The 22,711-nt window shown below is 32.2% G+C and overlaps 1 protein-coding gene across 3 annotated transcripts in view; it reads left to right on the top strand.

The window, feature by feature from the left end:
• The window catches only part of LOC114341392 (leucine zipper putative tumor suppressor 2 homolog), a 621,793-nt gene extending 609,978 nt beyond the window's left edge, over window positions 1-11,815 (top strand). For all 3 annotated transcript variants that reach the window (XM_050652486.1, XM_050652487.1, XM_028292203.2), the window contains one exon: window positions 2,090-11,815. In XM_050652486.1, coding sequence (XP_050508443.1) covers window positions 2,090-2,740 — 651 coding nt within the window. In that variant the 3' untranslated portion in view covers window positions 2,741-11,815. The remainder of the gene's footprint in view (window positions 1-2,089) is intronic.
• The last annotated feature ends 10,896 nt before the right edge of the window (window positions 11,816-22,711 follow it).

Here is a 22,711-nt window from a genome sequence, read left to right as displayed (position 1 = left end):
TATTTTTGTTATGAGTTTCAATATAGTTCTCAGTAAATTTATCCCTCTATAGTTACCGGGGTCTGCCCTATCACCTTTCTTAAAAAACGCTATCATTTAAGTGGTTCTCCATTCTTCTGGAATTCTTCCTGTATTTATTATTTTACTTATCAGGATATCGTATTTTATCAGATTATGCGTTGTCTTTAATAGTATGTTAGTTATAAATATATATAGACAAGGCGAAAACGGCGGGTTCGTTAGAAAAAATATTCCCATGAGATTTTTTTGCATAATCACATTCGTGAGCATAGGCGTAACCAGGGGGTGGTTTTAGGGGTTATAACCCCCCCCTTTTGGATGTACTTTGAGCTCTTTACGCTTAACACCATTGTTATTTCATACCTTCCAGAGACCTTCATGTAGATGTAACCCCCCCCCCTTGGGATCATCCTGGCTACACCTCTGTTCGTGAGACATCCCAGAATAAGGTTCAAGAAGTTGCCCACGTAAAAAGTGGTCCAATTTTTGAAGTTATACTGCTTTACGATCGAGAGTGAGAAATTTTATACTACCGGGCGCATGCGCACACAGACAGTATGTAGTTCGTTGCTAATCTTTCAAGATATGTATGTATAGTCGATTCGCTAATATGAGACACAGCTGTCTACACTACAATCACAATAAAGATGCACTAGAAATAAACAAGCACGAGGAGCACTCCCAAATCATGATTTGGGAGTGCTCCTCGGACATTTAACGTGTCTTGGTTTGTTTATTTCTACACAGTGCATTTTTATTGTGATTGTAGTGTAGACAGTTGTGTCTCAGATTAGTGAATCGACTATATCAGCGCTGTCAGCGCAAATAAGTCAATAGAAGGATATAATAGTGTTTTTAATAAATGTATTACTTATTATAATTTTTGTGTCTTTGGATTTGTCTTCCTCGGAAATAAGATATTTTATAATAATAGTAAGTATATTTAAAGTATTTTTGTATACTTCACTTGGTCTATTAAATTTGTCAGTATGTATGAGACATCTTGTAACCTGTCAAAGCGAAGGGAATATAGCTCAGTGGAAGAGCGTGTGACCGGAGATCGAGAGGTCCCGGGTTCAAATCCCGGACGATTCATATTCTTTTTTTTTATTTTTAATATCGTTTTAATAAAAATTTTTTAAAGGGTAGGTAAGAAAGTTAGTTCAATATTTAAATAAAATACAAATAACCTGTTAAGTATATTTGTTTCTTTGAAATTATATAATAGAAGTATAACTTCTTACGTGCGTACAAAGTACACACACATTCTTTTTTTTAACATTCTTTTTTAATCAAATTGCAAAAATCACAATTTTTGGTCCGTACAAATTTTTGTTAGGGTTTTTGGGCCATTCTGGACAAAATGGCCTAAAGGTCTCCTGTAATTATTTTTCTCGTTGATCGTTTTCGAGTTATAAACAATTTAAAATTGAAAAAAACTAAAAATGGAGATTTTCAAAGCTTAATAAATTGGTTAAAAGTTATTATTGTGAAAGTCAGAAAGTAACTAAATCAAAGTTTAAACCCCCCCTACAAGATCCTGAAGAAATTTTTGTCATAATTTTATTACTAAGCTGTTATTTTTAAGTAATAATAATGAGCGCCAGCACGTATTAGGCGGCCGTCTATGGTGAGTGCGAGAGAGATGCCATTCCGGTAGTCCAATGGAGCATCTTACTCGCACTCACATTTACAGCCGCGTCAATACGCTCTTACGGCTTATTGTTAATAATTAAAAATAACAGCTTAGTAATAAATTAATGACACAATTTTCTTCAAGATCATGTAGGGGGGGGGGGCTTTAAACTTTGATTTAGTCACTTTCTGACTTTCATAGTAATAATTTTTAACCGAGTTATTAAGTATTAAAAATGGCCATTTTTGCGTTTTTCAAATTTTAAATTGCTTATAACTCGAAAACCATCAAAAAAAAATTACAAGGGCGACTTCTTGAACCTTATTCTGGGGTGTATTACAAATGTGATTATGCAAAAAAATCTCATAGGAGTATTTTTTCCAACGAACCTGCCGTTTTCGCCTTGTCTAATATTTTTTTTTTATTTTTCAGATTGATCAAACTAATAAAAACCAGGAGTTAATCCTATTCCGAACAGACCAACGTGATCTTCGACATCAACTGGAACAAAAAAACCAAGAACTAGAAAATTTACATTCAATAACAAATTCCAAAGATGAAGAAATTGAGGAGCTCAAAAGGCAAATAGTACAACTAAAAGCCTTACCATCACCAATTTACGAAAAAACCATGACAATTCATCCAAATTATGAAGAAACAGAAAAATTAAAGGCAGAAATTAAAGAACTGAGAGAAGAACTCTCAGATATGAGCTTAAAAGATTATTCCCATGTGGAACCTGGAAGAAATAAAGCACATTATATCAATGAGGATGGTAGTAACGACCATATTGAAATCAAGAAAATAGATATTGATGCAGAAGAAGAAAGCGTCAATGAAATAGAAACTCTTAAAAAGGAAATATCGGCTAAATCCAAACAATTTGAAAATGAAAGAAGAATCTGGGTACAAGAAAAAGAAAAGGTCCTCAGATACCAGCGACAGCTACAAATGAACTACGTCCAAATGTTTAGAAGAACCAGAGCGCTGGAAGCTGAAATTGAAAATTTAACTGTAGAACTGGAGATGGACAAAAGCGGGCTGAAGAAGAAGTTAGAACTATCACAGACTATTGACTTATGATGAAATTGCTAAGGAAGTTACTTACTTTTTCTCGTGTAGATGTGACGCTACATTCTGAGTTAAAAGTCACGTAGCTTTCAACGTTTTTGATTTATAAGAAAATTAGCAACTACTTTGATAGACCAGGGCGGATCTGTGAAAAATCGTCAATTTTTGGATGTGCGGGGTGGCATTCGGATTTTTACAGATAAAGTTAGGTGACAACTTCAATAATAAAATTGACTTATGCTCCTTCTCAAATATGCCCGGAACATTAATAAAAAAATTAAAATATTTAAAAATTTCGAAAAACATAAATTTTGTTCTATTTTCTTTGCTTATAACTTTAAAACGATTCATTTTGGAACAAAGTCGTAGCCAAATAAAATAAAGATAATTGAATTTTGTATGATTTACGACTGGTTAAAAATGTCTTTAATTATTACCCTTTCTGCAAAATAGCAATAAATACAAAATAAGGGGACAAAATAAGCCTGTTTATATTTAATGTTTTTAACCACCAAGGCCGGCGATAACTGGCCTGCAAGGGATACACCGCAGGCAGGCGCCCCTGTTTAGGGGGCGCCAAAATGAGCTTTTTTCTGCTGGTGCTATACAAAATACTAATTTAAAAGAAACCGAAGGCCGCCTATGCTAGTTTTGCAGGCGGGCGCTTTATAGCCTAGCGCCGGTACTGTTAACCACTTTGCTTGCACTTAGAACCTTCGTAATTTGCTTACAAAATTCATATAACATACTTAAATCGTCAACCAAATTTCATTAAAATCGACCTGATAGATAGATTTTGCATAATAATTTTGTAATCTAAATTTTTTTTTAAAAGTTCAAATTTTTTAAAAACTTTCTGAACAAAAAGTAGACCATTTAGAAGTTGGCTAATTTTTCTACATATAAAGAAGCGCTCTACCTATCTAATACAGTTTACAGAATTAAAATCGGATTATTTAAGCGGCCTCAGCACCGTTTTAAAGTTATAAAAGAATAAATTCATTTTCTCGAGAATGGGAGATAAATCCCAAAACAGATGGATTTTTATTTTTAAATTCTAATTTTTGGATATATATCATACTAGTGACGTCATCCGTCTTTGTGTGATGACGTAATCGATGATTTTTTTAAATGAAAATAGGGGCCGTGTGATAGCTCATTCGAAAGGATATTCAATTTTGTATTTAATAATATAAACATTAGCATAATTCAAAGTAAGTTATCAATCGAAGTAGCGCAGAAAACGACAATAAATATCGTCTCCATACCACCAGATTGACAACATGTGGACTACTTTCTTTGGTTACACCTCCTGAGATTTTCAAAATTTATAAATCAAAAAGGATCCCGAGGAAATTAAGATGAGAGAATTTTAAATAATTCACAACTCATCTGCTCAGCGTGGTAAGTTCCTACAAGAAAGATTCCAACACTCCTACAAAAGAGTAAATGAATTAAAAATGTATAAACATTTTCAATTTGTTAAAATGGTTAAATCTTGGAGTGCAGGAAGAGTCTATACCGGTTTCGGAGGTCTTTTCCCCCTCATCAGTAGTCCCATATCCTCTTCTCTCCGACTTATCCACGTATCATACTTTGGGCCTTTCCGAATTACAAAGAAAGAAATGTCACGGATGAACTAGAGCCATCTACCGAAAAACAAAGTAAGTTATCAATCCAAGTAGGACAGAAAATCGATTTAACCAGAGTATTATGCAGCTGCTGCATTTTCGTGTTGCAAAGAAATTGAACATGTTTATACATTATTAGCATAATTATTTATACTGGGTGCCCAAATAAAAAAAAATTGAATTAAATTAATTTAGACAAAAAGAAGAACGTACTTATTTACGTAATTTATTGAATGCAAAATATATTTTACTGCAATCATAAAACAGAGAAAATATTAATTTGAAAAATAAACATTGCTTTTCGCTTAAATTAAATGTTCAACCTGCTAAGAGACTGGTGGGTGGCAACTTTAATATTGAATTTAAGCGAAAAACAGAAGTTATTTTTCAAATAAACATTTTTTCCTGTTTTAGGACAACAGTCAAATGTATTTCGGATTAAATAAATTATATACATTCTTCTTTTTGTCTCAATTAATTTAATTAAAAAAAAATTGGGCACCCTGTATAAATAATCATGTTAATGTTTATATTAGTGAATAGAGAATTGAATAACCTTTTGAATGAGCTATCACACGACCCCTATTCTCATTTAAAAAAAATCGTCGATTACGTCATCACACTCAGATGGCTGACGTGACGTCACTAGTATGATATATAGGCCAAATATAGGCCTATGCCAAAAATTATAATTTAAAAATAAAACCGATCTGTTTCGAGATTTATCTCCAGAGTCGCCCGTTCTCGAGAATAGTATATTACTTTATGAGGCGGAGAAGCATGACTTTTCTTGACGCGCCCGATATTACGCGCCGAACGAAGTAAGGCGCGTAATAGAGGTCAAGAAGTCAAGAAAAGTGCTTCTTTGCCGAATAAAGTATACTATTTTTTCTTCAAACGTAGCAATTTTCAACCATAAATAGTACAATTCATACGCTATTTTTACTCGAAATTAACTGTGACGACTATCAAAGTCGTCTAGATGTTAGAAATTAAAATAATTAAGTCGTCGGTGGGATAAACCCTCATGATTCGCCAACATCGGGAATGATTGCTGAAAGTTGTGTTCGACCATCAGTATCATCAACAATTACCAATGCGTATCAAGAGTCGGGAACATTTTTGCACGGTTTCAATTTTGAAAATGCCTCATTAACTAATTGTACTTTTAATATTACTATAAATAAAAATGATGTTTAATTGTTGTTAATGACATTTGTATTGTTGCTTTGTGACATGTTTCATATTGTTGCCATGACAACATTTTTCCCTCCGCCGTAAAGAAATGGGAAAAAAACTGCTGCCGGCGGAGACATCAAACTTTGACAGGATCAAGTTAGATAAGTAATGTCATCATTATTTGACGTTTGAAGAAAAAATGAATTTATTCCAACTTAAACGTCCTCATTGTATTTGTTTATAAGCCAAAAAATTGGATATAACTTTAAAACAGTGCTGAGGCCGCTTAAATAATCGGATTTTAATTTTGTAAAGTGTATTAGATAGGTAGAGCGCCTATTTATAAGTAAAGCAAACTTCTAAATGGTCTACTTTTTATTCAGAAAGTTTTTAAAAAATTTGAACTATTTTTAAAAAAATTCAGATTGCAAAATTATTATGCAAAATCTATTAGATCGATTTTAATGGTATTTAGTAGAAGGCTTAAGTATGCTGTAAGAATTTTCTAAAATAAAAACGAAGGTTATAAGTGCAACCAAAATGGTTGAAAAACATTGAATAAAAACAGGCTTTTCTACCCCCTTATTTTGAATTTATTGCTATTTTGCAGAAAGGGTAATAATTTAAGATATTTTAAACCAGTCGTGTATCATACAACATTCAATTATCTTTACTTTATTTCCCTACGACTTTGTTCCAAAATGAATCTTTTTAAAGTTATAGGCAATGAAAGTAGAAAAAAATCGACGTTTTTCGAAATGTTTAAATATTTTAATTTTTTATTAATGTTCCGGGCATATTGAGAAGGAGCATAAGTCAATTATAATTATTGAAGTTGTCACCTAACTTTATCTGAAAAATCCGAATGCCGCCTCTCACATCCACCTCAAAACAGATCCGCCTTGGTCTATTAGCTTTATGAGATGAAGACCAGTTTTATACAAAAATGTAAACGTATATTGTTTTAAATGTACTGTTTTACCTAACAAGTCTTAAATCGATGAGAACTAGGTGAAACAGCTATGCCTTGTTTTTCACTGCAGATGTTATATATTAGTACGTGATCATCTGCCTTAAATAATTTCTTCTCTGACATAAGAAAGCCGTATATTCTTTTCTTCTTCCTGTGTCATGCTCTATTATCAGGCATTGGCTATCAAGTGGGCTAGAGTCCTTTTCGTGAGCATTTTTCAGTGCGTCACAGTTTTTCGATTTCTTTCCAACGCATTAAATTGTATGTGACAGAAAAAAATGTGACATTTATAACATTTATTCTAGTTGTTCTGGTTGTCGATAGATGGCGCTATAATCGAAAAAAATTATTTACGAATTATATAATATATCTACGAATATAATCTGTACAATTTATAAGACTATACAAATCAAAGAAAATACCATTTTATAAATGCAATAAACACAATTGATTTGTTTTTATGCCAAATTGCAAATAAAATGTGACAATTGTCAGATTTAACTAAAATGTCATGTTAGAATAAATGTCATAAATGTGTGTTATCACGGACTTACCTTTTTTCTATCATTTGTGACGCACTGAAAAATGCTCATGAAAAGGACTTTATACCAATTTTTTGATAGAGAAGGAATGCACAGGATCTGTTAAACCATTCACTCAGGTTTCTAAGCCATGAAGGTCTTCTTCGACCTGGTCCACTTCTTCCGTCTATCATACCTTATATTATTAAGTGAATTTGCGTGATGCTAACATGACCAAAATATAAGTTGTCCCAAGTACTTTTTGATGCTTTTCAAGGATTCTTAGTGTTACTCTGGTAAGTCTTCATACACCCTTGCGCTTCTTCCCATATATTTACGGTTTACGTGTGGGAGTGACGTTTGGCAATTTCCGCGATTGTTGTAGTAGGCTATTGATTATATTCAAAATAAGAGAGCTAAAAGGAACTACAACGTTAACGGGATTTTATTATCTCATATGGTCAATGGACCTCTAAATTTGAAAAAAAACCGAAGAGTGCTACCATTTAGATGGGTGAATTTTTTAGAAAGGGGTGAATTAGTTTCTAGGCACAGGGTGAATTAGGGTGAGTTCTATGCACTTTTGGTACAAACAAGTCTACAGGAAAATAGTTCCAGGTTACATTTACTATCAAAATATCACATTTTAAAATCAAAAATATTTTTTGTTACAAAAATATACTCGAAAGAAAATCAAGAAAAAAACACGAAAGAAAGCAATTTTGTTTTTTGTCCCATAACTTTTTTCCACAGGGATATCGGTATAGGCATTGCTTCAGCGAAAAATAACATTCATCCTTCCTCTTTGAAATGACTTTTAGTAAAAGTCTCTAGCATTGGCAGTTTTTGAAATATGATTTTTCAAAGTTCGCCGCTTACAACATTTTTGGGCCACTTTCCCCATTATTTCGCAAACATTGTTCCGTAACTTTTTCTACGCATTTCTAGGTATTTATATTTAGTACAAAGAGAAGTCAATTACCTTTACAATGGTCTATTGTGTAAGGTTGTACGACTATTTTTAAGCAAGTTATGGTTTTTCAAGATTTTATACTTTTAATGATTTTTGATATTGTTTATGATTATTTTTTAAAATTTTCATTTTAACTTTTTTTCTTGTACATTTAGGTATTACACATTGTAAAACAAAAAAAAGCATATTTTCTTTACTTTAAAATGGTGTATTGCAAAAAAAATTAAGGACTATTTTGAGACAATATATCCGTAGAATATCCAAGAGTATCCGTAATTTGAGACAAATTTTAAAAAATTTTATTTCTTCAATTAGAAAAGTATGATTGCATATTGTAACATAATTTTTAATTCCAAATAACTTTTATTAATAACACTTTTCGATATTGTGAAATACAAAGGTACTTTACTCTTGAGCGAAATTCATTTTTTTAACATACCTCGTACACTATTGATAAAATTTTATACCTGGTGATTGTATCTTAGGTACTAGACCAGGGGTTCCCAAACTTTTTTGTACCACGCCCCCTTTTTTGAAATGAAAGCTTCTCGCGCCCCCTCCCCCTTACAATAAATTGTATGCGCCTAAATAGGAACAAAACAAATACAAATAAGTATTAGCTTGAAAACAAAACATTTATTTATTCTGCCATAAGATACAACAGTATCAGTTTCCATAAAATACAAAAATTAATAATAAAAGAAAAATAGATTATGTTGCTTAGTGAGATGAATGTGCTTGCATTTTATTTACTAGTATTCCTATTCGTGGCTGAGTTTTAGTAAGTGCACAGCACAAGTCACTGGCAACATCAAGTTTATTCCGATACTTTGTTTTAATTGCCACAAGTGTTGAAAATCGCACAAATAGTTACTTGAAAAAGGCAAATGTAAATGAAGAGCTTCCCGTGATACACTTTGAAATATTTTAACCAAAATGAAGGTTTGGCCATTATAACAAAGTATTTGGCAGAGGAATCGTGCAAAAAATCATTTGGATTTATTTGCAAAGCATCTTCTTGAAGTGATTCATGCAGGGAGTCTATGTTGACATGGAATGGATCAGTTGACATTCTGTAAATAAAATTGTCACAGGTGTTTGGGAAGTATTTCTGGAACTCTTCAATTAGGCTCTCCAAATGGTTTGATATTTGGATTTTCAAACTTGATCCTTCATAAATGTCCTTTCTTCTGCGTGTTTCTTCTGAGATTGGCTCTACTTTAGAGAAATTTGAATAATTTCAGGGGTTTGCTGATATTTTACGCCTCCAAAGTGGAAAGCCTCCATCACAATGAGTAACTACTATATTTGAGTCTCCACCCTGCAGTTTTAGGTTGAGGATGTTCAACGAGTCAAAGATGTCTGACAAATAAGCCAATATTACTTGGGTACAATGTTTTTTAAAGGCCATGTTTAGCTCATTTTCCTTTTGGTATTTCAAGGTGATTACTTCATCTCAAAGGTCAAATAATCTTACCAACATGTTTCCTTTTGAGAGCCATCGTACTTCTGTATGAAGTAGCAGTGTTTTGTGATCACTTTCTAAATCTTCACAAAGCGTTTTAAACAGTCGAGTATTCAACGAACTGTTTTTTTATGTACTTCACTACTTTAATACACAACTTTAAGACAGCCATACGTTCATTTGGAAGGGGTTTTGCTGCCAAGGCTTGTCGATGTATAAAACAGTGTATCCCAATCACATCAGCATTTTTCTCGATTACTAATTGCAAATAGCCTGAGCGAAAACCTAGCATTGAAGGTGCGCCATCTGTACATAAACTGATCAGTTTTTGTCAAGAGAGTTCATGTTTGTCAAAAAACTCTCACACTGCTTTCATAACATTTAATAGCTTTTGTCGTGGTTTCCAGTCTCCAACTCTGTAGAAAAGAGTAGCTTGTCTTTCATTCTTTCGTTTTGAATATACCGAACATAAATAATTAACTGATAACATTGTGCTATGTCAGTACTCTCGTCTAGCTGAATAGCAAAAAATGGCGATTATTTTATTGCATCAACTACCTGGTTTTGTACGTCTTCGGTCATATCATTAATGCGGCGTTTCATGCACAGTGTTGTCAAAAAGAGGTATTTGAGATAACCTTTGCTTACTCTGCGCTACCAGACACAGTTTAACAAGCGGTTAGTATTGAATTTTAGAAAAATATAACTAAATTTAATTTAATGTTCAACTTGTCTCGCGCCCCCCCTGATATGTTCTCACGCCCCCCAGGGGGGGCGCGCCCCCCAGTTTGGGAACCGCTGTACTAGACTATGCAGAGCATTTTATAAAGAATAACTTTTTTTCATAAAGTTGATAATAAAAAAGTTTTCCATATGATAAACCATACAGGAGTAAAAACTTCTTTTGTATATTGGTATAAAAAGTTTTATTAAAAAACATAAAAGTCCTCCAAAAGGATTTGCAAAACGTTTTCAATCTGAATCAGATCATCCTCAGTGCGTTCTGCTTCGTAAAAGAAACTAGCAACTTTTTGAAAAAGGTTACATCGATATTAATGGTTTACATAATACTTAAATGATATTTGTAGCGACTCCAAGTCGATGTTACAAGATGAAATGTGCTAGGAGTGCTCAAAGGGCAACATGGTTCCCTGCTCGTTAAGAACTTGTGGTTCTTGCCAGTTCAATGGACACAGACCAACTTATGTTGTTTATGTTTTGTTATGTTTTTTAATAAAACTTTTTATACCAATATACAAAAGAAGTTTTTACTTCTGTATGGTTTTTTAACTATGGTATACAGCCAGCTACGGGGACTTTCCCATTGATTTTCCATATGGTTCCAACTTAGTGGGATCTATTGCATGTGTATATGTCACATTTTAAAAAAGCATATCTCGTTTAAAAATAATCCTAGAATTTTTTACGATGCACCATTTTAAAATAAAGAAAATAAGCTTTCTTTTGTATTTAGCAATGTATATATCTAAATATACAATAAAAATAGTTATATTGAGAAATTTAAAAATAATCGTAAAATATATCAAAAATTATTAAAAGTATAAAACTTTGAAAAACCATATCTTCTTCCTATTAAATGTAACATTGCATTTACCTAAAGCTACGTAAAAAAAAGTTACAGAACAATTTTTGCGAAGTAACAAGGAAAATGTCCCAAAATCGCTGTGAGTGGCGAACTTTGAAAAATCATATTTTGGAAACTCTAAATCATAGGTACTTCTACGAAACGTCATTTTAAATAGAAAGGATGGAACTTTTTTTTCTGTAAAGCAATGCCTATAGCTATATCTCCGTGGAAAAAAGTTATGGGGCAATAAACAAAATTGCTATCTTTCGTGTTTTTTCTTGCTTTTCTTTTGAATGTATATTTGTAAAAAATATATTTTTTACTTTTAAATGTGATCTGTGTGACCTGGAACAATTTCCCTGTAGACGTGTTTGCACGAAAAGTGCATAGTTAGAACTCACCTTAATTCGCCCTGTGCCTAGGGACTAATTCACCCCTTTCTCAAAAAAAGCACCCCTTTAAATGGTAGTACTCAGCGGTTTTTTCATATTTAGAGGTCCATTGACTATATGAAATAATAAAACCCCGTTAACGTTGTAGTTCCTTTCTAAAACACATAATCAATAGCCTATAGTTTTATAAACAAAAATATCACCAGGTCCTACTAGGACCTACCAAATAGATCACCACATAGGCCTGCCGCCTTCCTAGCTAGATGGTCAGCAATGCGGTTGCCTCTATTCCCATTGTGTCATAACCCACCTCAGGAGGATGTAATTACCATTCAAAGTAGCGCTTGGCTGCACTTGTTCAAGGTATTGCCAGAATAAATTCAGAAGCAATATATGCAATGTCATATCATTCAATGTTTAAAGACCGGATATGATATTTAGAACCATAATCCTAACCGATTTTTTACATACATAAGAACATGAGTTAAAATGTCAAATTTTGAAGGAACAATCCTTGCATTTTAACTATTATTTTTGCTCAAAATAAAGAAATCTCCTCAGATTTCAAGACTAAGTCTAGTAATCATCAAAGATTTATATCATATCCTTCTAATTAGCCAGTTGTTCAATCTACCCAGTTATTCTTACCCAGTTATTTTCTTTTGAATAATGTTTTGAATTTAAGTGTGAATTTAGTGTAGTTTTAAAATTATAGATGTTGTTGATACACCATGTTAAAATTACGGAAAGAATGTAGGTAGCTACTATGTCGCAAGGCTCTTGAATAACCATTTAGGTAACCAACTTCCCTAATCATATTTCTAAAACATACAAAGATCACTATATCGCACCTTTAATAAAAAAAAGAAATAACTCAAAAAACACAGTTTGTGGGAATTTGCAGTCAAAGTTTTTAAGTTTTGCACAGTACAGGTTAAAAATTAATTTCACAAAAATCATACGGGTTAGAGAGGAATTCTAAAGGTTGGTGTGGAGAGTTTAATTAGTAAGCTCTTAGATTTTAGTAAATGCTAATCCTCTCGTCTATTGTTAAGGGTGCAAATGTGTTGTTCCTTTGATAGTTTAGAGTTATTTCACTTTATGATTAAACATATATTCTGCGCCGATGAAATAATTCTACATGATGCTCTTTTATTGCTAAATGAACTGTCATGTAAAATAAACAATTAGGTTTGTTGCAGTTTTGATGTAAAAACTTTGAGTTGACACTTAATTAATCCTAGTTGTTTCTATATTTTCTTAAACACAAAATGAATTTTCGCTTTCTTTATAATAAAATACTGATTATTCGTTTATTTATCTTTATTAACAAAATTGCCTGATTACAAAATTAAACTAAAACATAAGTAACACAATAATAATACAATGAAAAGATGTTAATACATTTTAAAAATAAACCGAAAATATAAAATAGATTGTTTCAAGAAACTTGTGTGGCTACTCTCAAATATGGCACAACGTTTATCTTAGAACTATGAATTAAAAAAACGATTCAATTATTGAATTATAAAATTGGGAGTAAAAAGAAGGAATCAATCCTTTAGATAGCAATGCTTGCAAATCTTTCCGTTTGTTTGTACTCAATTTTTGTTTTTCTGTATAGGCGGGTTGAGTGCTATTTCCGTTATTGATCCTATTTTTTTTTGTTTGTTCCTTACATCTACCTGTTTATAAGTCTCATCCTTGTATGATATCTTTGTTCACTTGTATTGCTTTGATTTCGTTTCAGTTAACATTTTCTCCCTCAGTATTAATCGTAAAGTTCTACCCCAATTCTTCTTGCAAAATTAAACACAATTAAAGGTGGGTTCGATTTTCTAGCATTCCTTGCTAAAGTTACGTATTGGTCTGGAGTGTAAATAGATCCAGATTTCAAGCTCTTTTTAACTTCTTTCTCAATAAGACTGTGCACACTATCGGCTTCGTTCTGACTGTGGCCCCTTATTAAAAATGTATGTGTAATTCTCTTAATTTTTAACGTGTGCACAGCGAATAAATACAGCGACGTTATATACTTATTCTTGTTTTGGTCCACAGCAATTGTCTGAATAGAATATGACTTTTTTTTTCACCATCGCCCTCTTCACTTATATTTTTTAAATAGGCCCATATGCAAGAACCGATTTCTATGGAGCCTCGTTTTGCATCACATTTAGATCAAAAATAACAGTGTACATTTTTATATGCCTGCTTAGATTCTTTCTGTCAGTTCCGACACCGTTAAATTGTAACAGTTCAGTTTTGATTTATAATAAAATGAAGAAGACTGACCTGTATGACATTGCAGCATAGCTAGCTACTCTTACATTTTGGCTGACTTTGTTTCGGTCATTTAATTTCTCAGCCCTACTCCAGTTTTTTTTTCTTCTAAATTTGATTTATATTTTTGCTCCAGGTCTTTATTTTCATTAACATTGGAATTGTTGTAGGTATTACACAGATCGCATTTATTTTTTTTGGTTGGAAGAAACCGATATTAAATTCAGTAGTAAATATTTTATAATAGGTAATATATGTACCATTTTCTTTATTGTTCCGCTCTTGTTCTAATTTAAAATCATTGTATAAATCTTTAATGGTTTTGCTGCCTTCTATGTATTCTCTTGAAGTAGAAACGCGTAGGCAGTGAGATTCGACCCTTGGTATAGAATTAATATGCCCCTTGATATCGGTTATCAGTTCGGGATCATTTTTTCTGTTCGGGATCATTTTTTCAATGTTTTTCTCTTAAATCATCCAGTGCAAAACCATTTGCATCAATCTTAGTCTGTATTGTAAAAATCATGCGGTCAGAAATATCTAAAGTTGATTTAAAAAATGTTTTGCACACTCTAATTTTGAGACATCATTTATAACAAAATGGAAAGCCTGGTTGCAGCGCCTAGGATTCTCAGCGTTTGTGTACCTGTACTTAGGTTGAATATCATCCATACAAGAATTTATGTATGCTCTTTGCTTTAGCAAACTGCCCAATTCCTAGAACTTGCAAAAAATACCATATCTGTTTGCTGTATTGATATTATCGGAGCACTTAAGTCTGCACTTTTCGGTACATGGCTCTTTCAGACAACGAGCGGGGATAGTTTTTTTTTTGTATTTTTTCACATATATACGTAAGTTTACTATTATTACGTAAGATACTATTACTGTTTGATAGAAACAAGTAAAAGCCTTAGTTTATAATAAAAAAATGTGTATTTATACATATATTAAAGTAATACAAATTGAAACTTACTTCTTCCGTAGTTTCACATTTATTATTAACGGGTTTTTCATTGATGGAATTATTATCCAATGAGGAATTTTTCGCTACTAATCCAAGTATTTTTGTACTCTAGACTAGAAGACGCCACTCTAAAACAAGAGTATAAATAATATTATACCGGTTAGTTAGACCAGAAGCTGATAGTCAACAAGAATCTAATTAAATTGGATTATCAAAAAATAAGTACATAAGTATCAATACAAACATCAAACCATTGCATATTAAAAGTATTACTATTACAATAATTATTGTTGATTTTATAATAAAGTGAAACAAGTCAAAAACGTGAAGGTTTCTAACTACCTATCTAATAAAATAATAGTAGAATATTGAAATAATACTTATTGTACTTTAGTAATTTTTTAAATTTTTAATTAGAAACTGCATAAAGTTGAAATAATACGGCACATAATAAGAAATAATTTCTACTAAAATGAACTAACTCATAAATGAACTAACAAATCTTCAACTAGTTTTCTAATAAAGTGAAATAAATCTGAAAGAATACACTTTTCTAAAAAGCGATAGCAAATAATATACTTACTCGTTAGTAAAACACAGAATTGTTTCGTATTGTATCACTTTCTTTGAAAATACCGGATATCTTACCTCCAAACACAGCCGGAGTATAACTGAATTCCACCACTTTACCGGTACCGGTTTGTGCAAAGGCGTTAGTAAAAAAGAGCGGGAAAATCATTTATTTTTCTCATTTTCATCATTTTAACCTGGCTGTTAAACGGAACAGGTTCTTCTCGTCTATTTATTTCACTTTATGATTAAATCTCGAAAACCATGAATTTTGAGTTATTTCGCTTTTTTATTAAAGGTGCGATATGTCGTCAACTCAATAGGTAGCAGCTCAGTTTGTAAGCGAGTCTACCCCGCAAAATAAAACAGTTGACAGTCTCACGACAATTCTCGACCAATAAGAGCAAACCTATCTCCTTGGCTAATAGCAAAATAGCACATCACGGCTGCCCTGCCTGTCCACGTGTCCACACATCGCCTCACATGCTAGGTTGACAATTCCCAGTGAAAAATAACACACCTTAAGTTTACAGTACCTAATTCTCCAAGAATGTGTTACCTAGCGTGCCTCTGTGCAGGAAAATGTTGTTCGCAGATTACTATTACATCTGTTATGTTAGTCCTGTTTCTGATATATTTGATAATTATGTTTCATAGTGAAACCCCGAAAATTACTCGCTTCATGGCTCTCTGATATTCTAAGTTTTTAACGAACTCATCGTGTATTCCTGTACAGAAATCTATATGGGAATAATACATACAGAAATATGGTTAAATCTTTTTTGTGCAATTGATCACGTATTATTTCAAAACTCAAACAAGTCGCTATTTTATTATTGATAAATCAGCTACTATATTGTTAATAGTCCTGTCGCCAGTGGGGGTACAACGGCCTCCTTAATTCAGATTGACTTACCCAAGTTTTTTTTATGTATTTTGACCCGTAGAACACGAATTTTTTGGGTAACAGTCGATCCGGATGTCGATAAGATTGTTATAAACAAAGAACTTGAGGAATCACATAACAGCGATTTTTCGCAAAACAAAACATTGTTTTGTATTTTTTGAGTCATTCTAAGCAAAAAATGTTTTTTCGTAGGATGCATAGTTTTCGACATAAATGCGGTTGAACTTTCAAAAAATCGAAAAATTACAATTTTTGAACCCGAATAACTTTTGATTGAAAAATAAAATAGCAATTCTGCTTACCACATTTGAAAGTTCAAGTCAAATTCAATTGGTTTTGATTACTTTCATTGCTAAAAATTAATTTTTTTATTGTTAAACAAAGCTATAAAAACATAGTGATTGAATGATGTGTTCAATGCATTTCCCATTTGAAATCGAACGAGTAGGCGCGCATACAGACATATTATACGTAGATTACGTACATTAAAACGCATGCATTGGGCACGGGAAACACGTGTTTATGGCTTTGTTTAACAAATAAAAACTTAATTTTTAGCAATGCAAATAATCAAAACCGATAGAATTTGACTTGAACTTTCAAATGCAGTAATCAAAATTGCTATTTTATTTTTTAATCAAAAATTATTCGGGTTCAAAAATTGCACCTTTTCGATTTTTTGAAAGTTCAACCGTGTTTATCTCTAAAACTATGCATTCTACGAAAAAACTTGTAAGACCATTTTTTTCTGAGAATCATCCAAAAAATACAAAAACATGTTTTGTTTTGCGAAAAATCGCTGTTATGTAATTCCTCCAGTTCTTTGTTATCAAGACAAACTTATCGACATCCGGATCAACTGTTACCCAAAAAATTCGTGTTCTACGGGTCAAAATAAATAAAAAAACTTAAGTAAGTCCATCTGAATTAAGGAGGCCGTTGTACCCCCCTGGCGACAGGACTATAAACAGTAGATATATTTATAACGAATCCTATCAGTGACATTAGATATAAGAATAAGAAAAAAGTATTGTATTTTTGTAAAATATTCTTCTTAATAGCCCAAGCGTTTGAAGATGTTTTTATTTTTAATATTTAAACTTTGTATTTTTATGTGATTTCACTTTTATTATTTATTTTATGCTTTGTACATAGACTTTTATTAGCCATTTTATGTATACTTTTTTACCATAAATATATTAAGTACTCGGTAGTATTGTTCTCTGTTTTGTATATAAAGTAAACAAAATAGAATTACATCTTTGTTTTATTACCTATATTGTTAAGAAATCTAAACATTATTATTTCGGAAAGAACTGAACGCTAAAATAACTGTACCGGGTGTCCCAATAAGAATGGCTCTCGGCCATATCTCAGGAACCGTTTACAGTAGAGCTTTGAAATAAAAAATTTTATAACAAAAGTTGCCTCAGGAAAAGCCTGGAAATTATTTTCATAATTGTGGGTCCACCGCTAGAGGGCGTAATTGAATATCAAAAATAAAAAAATCTAAATTTTACAGAATTTTCCTAATGAAGGGGCACTGGAAATCCGATTATTGTATTCTTCATCAAATTCTGCGCATATTTTATTTAACAAGTGTAACTCTACCTTTGCAAATAAGAGGTGGGGGTGAGTGGGAACCTTGTTATGAAAAAATGGCTGTAAGTCCGGTTCTGCTAAATCAAATTTTGAAAACTGGGTCTTGTTGAAGACAGATCTTTTTCTTCAATGTAAGCGTGATAATTTTGAACCATCCTAATAAGTAATAAGCCAGCTGGGAGGCGTTATTTAATTTTTTTCAGAAATCTAGTTTTCTTTGGAAAATATTAAATACAAGTACGCATTTTTAATCATACTTTATAAAATTAGATTAAATTAGCAATAGAATAGCGAAAACCGCATGTCGATATATTTTTTCTATCTCAAGATATCTCGAGAAACGTGTAAATTTTATACATAACTGTTACTATCACCGGTAAACTAAGTTAATGAAAAATAGTGTGCTGTGGAAAAAAACAAAATAACATTTTCCAGATGTCAACGTATAAAAATATAATTAATTAAAACAACAATATAAAGAGAAACAATACTATTAAAATTAAATATAACGCAGAACAAAAAGAACTACTTAGTGACGACCTAAATATTCAAATTGTTGCCCATCATACACTACTCTAGAATACATTATCCAGAGAATACTAAACGCCATTCAAAGCATATCGAGAGCAGAAATTGAGACTGCTGTTCAATCTACTCTTGAAAGAGTAAATGTTTGCAACGAAAATGATGGGCAAAAATTTGAACGTTTATGTCATCACTAAATAGTTGTTTTTATTTCTTTGTAATAGGGCTTTTCAACGCTTCTCATTTGTTTCGAGCCTCTGTCATATGCCGTATAATCAGTGTATAATATTAATATACGAGATATGAACGAGGCTCGAAACAAATGAGAAGCGTTGAAAAGACGTAATATACGTTGACAGCTGGAAAATGTTTCTTTGTTGTTTCCATAGCACACTACTTTTAATGAATTTCGTTTACCGGTGACAGTAACAGTTATGTTTTTAAATTTACACGTTTTGTAAGACATCTCGAGATAGAAAAAAGGTATTAACATTCGGTTTTCGCTATTCTGTTGCTAATTTTCTCTAATTTTGTAATATGGTATTAAAAATGCATGTTTGTATTTAATATTTTCCAAGGAACACTAGATTTCTGAAAAAAATTAAATAACGCCTTCTAGCTGGCATATTACTCAGTAAGTTGGTTCGAAATCATAACTTTTACATTGACAAAAAAGATCTGTCTTCAACAAGACCAAGTTTGCAAAATTTGATTAAGCAGAACCGGACTCACAGCCAGTTTTTCATAACAAGGTTCCCACTCACCCCCACCTCTTATTTCCAAAGGTAGACCTAAACTTGTCAAATAAAATATGCGTAGAATTTTATGAAGAATACGACGATCGGATTTCCAGTGCCCCTTCATTAGGAAAATTTTGTAAAATTTAGATTTTTTAATTTTTGATATTTAATTACGCCCTCTAGCGGTGGTTCCACAATTATGAAAATAATTTCCAGGCTTTTCCTGAGGCCACTTTTGTTATAAAAATTTTTATTTCAAAGCTCTACTATAAACGGTTCCTGAGATATGGCCGAGAGCCATTCTTATTGGGACACCCGGTACACTGTACCTACTACGCAAAAGACGTTGAAAGGCCGGGACTAACACAGAGAAGCCACAATAATAATTTGAGAAGATAAAAATGCGAGGAATTAGACATGTATGTATACTCTCGTCATTATTATTTAACCTGTACTCAAAGGAGACATTTTTACAAGTTCAGAACAAAAATTTAAGTGTAACAATCCAGAAAAATTTTTCACTAACAGATCTTGATTTAACTCTATGATCAGGGACGCTTTATCCATTAGGCAATATAGGCAGTTGCCTAGGGCGGCAAAAATACTGTACAAAAATATTTGTATATAAAAATGATGGATCTTGCTTCCGTCATTAAACAGTATGTCAAATTACTTTACTGCAAGGAAGCCACAAAATTGTACCCAAATAAAACATATAAAGAAATAAGAAAGAGAAAAAGAAAAATTCAATTTGACGAGGGGGGCGATGATGAACTAAACTTTTCAGCTAGTGACGAGATGAAAATCCACACATTCTATATTATAATCGACACTCTGATAAGAGACCTGAATAGACGTCTGGAATCTTATCGACTTATTTATCAACGTTTTCGTGTTTTTAACAGATTTACCAAAATAAAGCAATGAAGAAATTATCAAGGAAGCTGAAAATCTGATACAAAATAAAGACGACTAAGATACATCATTCATACATGAATGCATTCACGTAAAGGTTAATTTATTTAAAGGATCAATATTTAAAGAAGTTTTAATGCAGTAAATGAAGGTGGATAGAGCTATTACCTCCGATTTCGTTGAACCTCCATCGATTTGCATGAAAATTGGTGAGTGCTTAGAGGATATCTCAAAGAACAAAGTTGGCATGGTGTCAACTTGCGTTTTTACCCTGAGGGTGGATACCACCCCTTTCTCAGGGGTAAAAATTATTTTATTAAAAATATCCGCAGTACTCGATAGAGGGACAAATTCTAAGCAAAATTTGTTACATAAAGTTATTAAAATAAATCAAAACTGTTTGAGTTATTAAAGATCAAAGATTTTAATTTTTCGTGAGAAAATGCATGTTTTTAACCGCTTTTTCATTAATAACTCAAAACCTATAAGATTTTACAAAAAAGTTATTATTACCAAAATTAAAGCTAATAAAAACGAAATAAACTCCTTACTGGAATAACCTTTTAATGTTAACTAAAAAGTGAGTTATAGGTAATTGAATGTATATTTTTTTCGGCGAGTACCCATATCTAAGTATTCAAGCTTAAATAACGGGAACATGATTAAAATTTTTGCACCAAATATTTTTCAAAATTTATCTATTAAAAATTTTTCCTCCGTTTAATTCCATTTGAAAGTTAATTTTAATGGCTATTAAACCACGTTGAATTTAATCTTTTAAGCCCCTTACTTTTTTAAAAATAAAAGGTTAAATGGCCCCGGTTACATGGTTCTCGCAGCAAAATTTAAGCTTTAAACGTTTCTCTCTCGGTTATTTTTTACCCTACAGCAGCGTTTCCCAACCGGTGGGTCGCGACCCACTAGTGGGTCGCGGGCGGCTTTAAGGTGGGTCGCGGCGTGGCTCTTACAGTAGCTGAGTAGCGTGCAGTGACCGTGCTCCTTATTTTTTTCTATCATAATGAGTGAGGGATGGGTCGCAAATATGAAAAAACATCAGAAGGTGGGTCGCCAGACATAAAAGGTTGGGAACCACTGCCCTACAGAAATAGTAAAAAGGTAAAATATTTGATAAAGAAAACACTAAAATTTGGTTATACATGTACATCACTTTTTACGTATATTGAGTATTTTAAGAGTTATCATCAAAAGAAAATGAAAATTACCATACCTAATTTTAAAAATTCTGATTTTTTAAATCATATCTGTTTTTCAAAAATACTTATTCTAATCCGGTCAAAATTGTTGAAATCCTTCCTTATGCTAATATAAACAAATTCGTCTAAGGATTACTATAAATTTTAATTTTTGTGAAAATGGCGTAGGTATCTTTTTTCATTTTTCACTTTTTCCTAAAAAGTTCTACAGGGTTCTCTTATTTTCATCATAACTTGCTTAAATGTGATGCTAGTAACTTCTACTGGAACTCATTTGATAGGTACTTCGAAGTACTTTGACAAGTACTTAGCAGATATATTTAATAAAATGCATCATTTTCCCAGTGAGGAGTGTATTCAGCTTTTTATTATCTTCAATTTTGGTAATATGTAATAACTTTTTTTAAAAGCTTATAGTTTTTGAGTTATACTTGAAAAACAGCTTTAAAACATGCATATTTTATGAAAAAATAAAATCTTTGATCTTTAATAACTCAAAAAGTATTGGTTTATATTAATAACTTTATAGATATAACAAATTTTGCTAAGAATTTGTCTCTCTATCGATTTATGGTATTATTTAAAAAATAATAATTTTCACCCCCGAGAAGGGGTTCTATCTACCACCACGGTAAAAGCGCAAGTTGGTGTCATGTCAACTTTGTTCCTTGAGGTATCCTCTAACTACTCACCAGTTTTTATGAAAATCGATGGAGGTTCAACGATATCGGAGGTGAAAACCTTCAGTGACTGCAAGTGGATTGAAAGATATTTTCCCTAATTTTGACATTGCTTTGCACATTTATTTGTGCATCCCAGTTGCCAACGTGTCCGCTGAAAGCTCATTTTCGAAAATGTCAAGAATTAAAAATAATGTCCCATCAAGTATGACGCAAGAACGTGTTAACCATTTGTCGATTTTGTCAAAAAAAATTTTTTTTTGAAAAGTCTTTTTTTGAAAAGAAGTCTCTGATGTGATCGAACTGGAATGGCAATTTTTTCTGTTATACGTAGTTATATAAACATCGTAGTTTAGATCCATTTTTAATGTATTTTTATTTAAATAAAAATTTCTGCAAATTTTTTTCGCAAAAATGGTGCATGTTTGAAGGGTGGCTACTAGAGAATTGCCTAGGGCGTCAATTGACCTAAACACGACCCTGTCTATGATATAGCATGATAAAATGCTATATGAACTAAACATCTTAGAAATGAAGAAGTTTTAAATAAATTTCTTCAACCAATACCTAATAGGTAACCAATAGTAGGAAATATAGAAGGAAAGCAAGGTTTTTGCAGACTACAACTAACCTGGTTACGTAACATCAAGTATTACACAGGGATACACGATACACCTCCAAACAGTAGAAGAATAATTATTTCACGCAGCAGTCGATAGAGAAAGGTATCAGGAACTTGTAAACATTATGACGGACACCGCACCTAAAGAAAAAGAAGACCTCCATCCAAACCATAATAATCAAAGCACAGGATAGAGATGAATTTGCAGAAGTCATCGAAAATACTCATAAGAGACGGCA

This window comes from Diabrotica virgifera, chromosome 5, assembly GCF_917563875.1.
Source record: "Diabrotica virgifera virgifera chromosome 5, PGI_DIABVI_V3a".
Classification (NCBI taxonomy): domain Eukaryota; kingdom Metazoa; phylum Arthropoda; class Insecta; order Coleoptera; family Chrysomelidae; genus Diabrotica; species Diabrotica virgifera.
The sequence above is the reverse complement of the archived record's forward strand: the minus strand, read 5'-3'. Positions and strand labels throughout refer to the sequence as shown.